This window comes from Astatotilapia calliptera, unplaced genomic scaffold, assembly GCF_900246225.1.
Source record: "Astatotilapia calliptera unplaced genomic scaffold, fAstCal1.2 U_scaffold_73, whole genome shotgun sequence".
Lineage (NCBI taxonomy): Eukaryota > Metazoa > Chordata > Actinopteri > Cichliformes > Cichlidae > Astatotilapia > Astatotilapia calliptera.
In genome coordinates, this window is record NW_020535815.1 from 79,229 (window position 1) to 84,523 (window position 5,295).

Sequence of the window (5,295 nt, forward strand, 5' to 3'; positions counted from 1 at the left end):
ATGTGGAGAGCAGACTCAGAGCATAAATGTGGCTCTTTAAAACCTGCTTTGTTCTCTAATGAGAAACAAAACAGGTTTTATTTTATGTCTGTAATATGACTTAAAGTAAAAGCACATAATTACTTAGGTATAAAAATATTTTATCCATGGAGGCAGAAAATGTTCACCGAGGTCATGTGAAGTGTTCAAGGGTCGTTTTCACTTTTCTCTTCTTTATTTTAAAAACTGTGTTAATGCTAATGTTAGCAGCTATGTGTAAAGGCAGGAGAGGCCCCAGTCATTCAGGTCTTAGAGAGTGGTGTGCGATTCCGTGGCAACTACTGGTCGCTATGGAAAAATGTGTATTCCCAGACTCGTTGGAGAGTAGTTTCTAGCAACTGCCTGTAGTTTGCAAGGAAGGCGTCGCCTTGTCTGCAAACATCACCAACTATGCAGCTGTTAAACTGAGAAGCACAACACAAACTGAAAACAGAGATAGTTCACCTTCGAAATAAAAGTTGAACCTTTTGAAATGTACGTAGTAAGAAGCAAATTTTCTGTTTGTGTTGGGGAGCAGTTGGCTAGTGTTTGCAGACAAGTTGGCAACTTCCAAGCGAACTACGGGTGACCACAACAATTTGCTAGCAACACAGTCACAAGGTGGTGCAGCTCAGCCTTCGTGATCAATTTCACAACAGGTAAGTGGTTCATAACCTCTGCACAGCTGAATGAATGACAGGTGTGCAGAAGGAAGAAAAATGATACATATAATAAAATAGTACCTAGCAGCAGTCAGCAATCACTTAGCAACCAGTCAGGGGAATATGCAATTTCCCCTAGCAACCAGAGGTTTCCATAGTATCAACAACTGCTCTCTAAGCCTGCGTGACCGAAGCCTAAGCTTTTAAAACATTCAAGACTCTCTCATTAATACTGAGCAGAAAAAAGGCCTCTCTCACACACAGAATGAGTTTAACAGCAACAATAACTCCGTACTTACAAAAGCTCGTGTGTGCAGCCCCCACCCCCTCCAGCCCTGACGAAGAGTAAATAACCACAACCCTGAAACTGAAGGCGCTAAATGGAAGTCAGCCACCTTTTGAACTGTTAACTCCTGTGCTTTCCCCACTTTAATACTTCAGTGTCTCAACAGAAACAGGCTAATGCCAGAGCTGAGCAGCAGCCGGTGCCACCCCTTTGAAAATGTTTAGGCTTTTGGCAGAAAGTTGTTGCACTACAAGTAAAACTGCGGCATAAATCATTTGGACATGTGCGTCTGCGAGTGGTTTAGCGTGCAGTAAACCAGAGTAATCGCCTTTCTCTCTTTAAAATAATGTTTCTGTAGAGCTTGACAAAGTTTCCAGTGTTACAACCACTGCAGATGTGAGGCTCTGCCTGTGGCCAACATGTTTCGAGGGTTTAGTCTTCCCTCTTTTTAATGATGGGAAAAGAAGCTTTAATTCCCGAATTTCACCGTTTCCAACGAATCCCAAGCACCAAGCATGTAACTCTGCCGCAGGATCAAAACACGCTGTTTAGAGGCAACAGAGATGAAGAATTTGGCTCAGCTGCTGAGAATAAATGTGAAACAATGTGATGGTTTAAAAAAAATACTGACTAAATGTGAGGTTTGGTTTATATGCTGTGACATCGCTCATCGCTGTTGCCTCTAAAAGTTGCCCGTGTCTCTCCAGCTGCCAAGATTTGGTACATTTGCATTGGTTAAACAGCATCTTTGACCTCCTTGTTGGTTCAGCAGCAAAACAAACAAACAAACAAACAAACAAACAAATTGTTTGCCCTCGTTCTTCCTCTCATTGGATACATTCAAGAAATCCAACACTTCTCTTACAAGCCGTCCTCTCTGGGCCATTTTGATTGAAATAAATGCACTTGTTTGTCCATTTACATCCATGTTTTTTGTCCTTGTGGATTTATCAGTCACACTGTTTGAATTATCCACACTGGGTTCATCCACCCGCCTCTGCCAGCCAATCAGGGACGAGCTGTATAACATTCACATCTATCAGTTTGACTGACGAGAAGAGTCGGATCCAGTCAGGACTTTGGTCAAAAAAGTCAAAGTGTGATGAGTTTCTGTTACTTTTTCTTTAAAAAAAATGAAATAAAATAGCCGACCCCCAAATCCTTTAAAAAAAAAAAAAAAAATCTGGGCTTTAACCGCGTTTGATGATGTCACTTCCTCCTCAGTCCGTCTCTTTCTTCTTTTCGTCCAGGTCAAAGTCCAGCACGAGAAGTTTGGTCTCCTCAGTGCCGTTTCTGCTGCCGGCGGCGCACACCAGGCGAGTGTCGGACGCTCTGATTCGCCACACGACTCCACCTGGATCAAAGACGTGATTGGTTTAGCCACAGACATGTGATAACAGGTGAGGACATAAATAAAGTTCAGGTACTTATATATTTATTCTTAATATTTAATAACAGAGTGAATACTGCATCTACCTGCACCATTACAGTTCATTTAGCGTCTTTTCTACTGAAATGTGAATGTATTTAATCTGTTTGTTAGTTCTACATTAAAATGTTGACATTACAAAAACCACATAATATATAATTGAGTCAGTTACTAAAAATATCTTCTTTGTATCATTTTATATGATGATGAAGTTGAGAATTTATTCATTTTTAATTTGTGTATTTTTTGGACTGGGAAACACCGGTTGCTATAGAAACGTGTACTTTCTGACAAGATTGGGTGAAACTGGTTCCAAAGAGGTATATGAGCTACACCGAACACCACACTGTGACTGATTTAGTTGCTAGCAGACCGCCACGGTAACCTGTAATCTGCATGGAAGGCAAACCACTCACCAATCACGAGTGAAATTGTGAAAAGTGCAGTGCGAATGGGATACAGGCTGCTTGCTTACAAATTAAACGTTGTGCTGTCATGCACGTTTCCAGCTGTGCAGGATGGAAAAAGTGACTGACTGCCTTCAAAGTGAAAGAAACCCCTGTGTTTGCAGTTTGTGCATTTTCAAACTTTCACTACAATTCAGTGAATGGCAATCACAGCAGCCTTCTAGCAAAAAAACAGAAAAGCAAGCACCACATACCTCTTTGCAAATGAATTGACTCAGTAACAGCCAGAAAAATACATTTTTCCCTAGCGACCTAAGGTGGCGCGAACCCCTCACCTGATCCTCGGCTCTGCAGCGCCACCACGTCCCGCAGCCAAGCTCCGGTCCGCAGGTCCCACAGTTTGACCGTCCCATCGTCAGAGCTGGACAGGACCAAGCCACGACAGAACTGCAGGCACGTCACCGCCGACTGGTGCTTGTTGGGACCTGAAAAGTACGCATCATTACACCGTGACCCTTGACCTCAACCAGTTGTCTCTACATGAGCAGCCTTTCTTCTCAGCGGTATCACTTTATGCATCCTTTCTTATATGAGCGTCAGCATGTGCATCTTGATATAAAACCTGATTTCCACTGAGTTGTAAATTCTCATATTGAATCATTTCCTCCTTCTTTGGCTCTAAAATATTTGCTCCTTAAAATATTCACTGCTGGACAGATTTCCAAAAAGAAAAAAAAGAGAGAAATTACATGGACATTTACAGTCCCAGAAAATAAAGTTCAATACCACTGGCAGAGAGTCCAATTTTTCATCCAGTCACCAAAACCCTTGAAACCACTCACATTCCCTTTAGCTGTACTTTCTGGCTAAATCCATGTGGCTCGAATTGCCCGCACATGTGAGCTTAACAGATGAAAAGCAAACGTTGTGAAATCCACAACCATAAAAGACTAAACAGGCCGTCACAGACTTTGCATGAAAGTATCCTCAGAACTCGTAGCAACAAACACCCTGTGGTTTGTTTTATTTCTCACGAGTCTGACCACAGCTCAGGTTCACTTTCTGCCTCAGACCTTAACATGATTATTCACGTCATCTCAGAGCCTTTACAATGCCCCCTGTTTCCTCACTTCCTCCAGCGGGTTGCGGACTTTTGAGTCAGCCTGTTTTATTGCCGAGTCAGCGATCTGGCGCAGAAGTTCCACGGCGACCCTCACCTTCAAGCTGCTCTCATTGTTTTAATCGGACAGATTCCCTCTAAGGGACGTTACCAGCTTCTCACCTTGCAGCGTGTGGAGACACTGTCCTGTCCGGATGTCCCACACTCGCACCGTGGAGTCGGCATTCCCGGAAACCAGGATGTTGTCTCGAAGCTCCATGCCGCTGGTCAGCGATTGGTGGCCCGTCAGCGTGTGGACACACCCACCTGAACAAGAGACACCGTTTAGCTTAGACTGGCAACCCATGCGTTTCAATTTTTATATGATTACAGCAGGTTACCACCAAACAGGGGGCGCTCTGAGCATCACTGTATTTATTCTGTTTAAAGTGTAGATAGTAGAAGAGAGCGATTGCAGCAGCTTTGGTGCTAAGATTTTTGCCACAAACCATTAAAAATCAAACTTTGTTTTTTCTTCCTTATCTCTCATGACGAAGAGAGGGCGCGCGTTTGCTCAGTTTCAGTGTGTTCCTGTGCGTTATATGTAAAGCAAAATAAATCTATAGTTAATAATGATAAACTTCAGCTGTCATCCCAGAGTTACTGCCCCCTAGTGTCTGAATACAGAAATAACTCATTAAATAACTCAAGTTACAGTGGAGAAACAGAGTCCGTGAGGTCTACCTGTCTCTGGGTCCCACACTTTGGATTGAAGTGTCCAACGAGCCGCTCACCACGAACACGCCGTCAAACTGCAGAGAGGGGTGGGAGAGTGGAGTCAAAAACCAAACAAGGAGCTCAAGATTGCTCAAACCGTCATGTAGAGCTCATTTAAGATCCTTGCTCTGTGTTTACCGTGCAGCGAGTACACTCTGTTGGTGTGTCCCTGCAGCGTGTGCAGGCACACCTCTGTCTCGGTGGTCCCACACCTTCACCCTCGTAGTCGTCGCCGCCCGACACCCACGCGGCGCCCGTCGTACTGAACGCAGCCGCACGGCCCGCCAAGTTGTGCCAGTCAGGGACCGTGCTCACAGCGGCCAGTCGACACGTTCCCACCACGCGCAGGCGTGGTGTCCGAGAGCCCGACACCACCTGGAGAAAAAGAGAGAAGAAGAGAGCATTACAATGCTGCGTGACAGCAATTCAGGTCAAGGTGAACCAGAAGGTGTGGTGTTTGAATCTCTGTTAACAGCTGCGCGACCAGTTCTATGAGTTCATGTGTAAATGCATTATGTGTGTGTAGGGTAGTGTGTGCTGGGTGTGTTGTTGGTGTGTGTGTAGAGATTGTTACCGGTTGCGTTGAAGGTATGCTAGTGTGCGAAGCAGCAAAACTG

The 5,295-nt window shown here is 44.4% G+C and overlaps 1 protein-coding gene across 1 annotated transcript; it reads right to left on the bottom strand.

Annotated features, from left to right (window-relative positions):
- Window positions 1-2,158: 2,158 nt before the first annotated feature.
- Window positions 2,159-5,053, bottom strand: LOC113018383 (F-box/WD repeat-containing protein 7-like; the record flags this gene model as incomplete). Its single annotated transcript, XM_026161449.1, has 5 exons — window positions 2,159-2,320; window positions 3,138-3,287; window positions 4,085-4,228; window positions 4,646-4,663; window positions 4,891-5,053. Coding segments are annotated over 5 exons (609 nt in total), but the record flags the coding sequence as incomplete, so codon positions are not given.
- Between the last annotated feature and the right edge of the window lie 242 nt (window positions 5,054-5,295).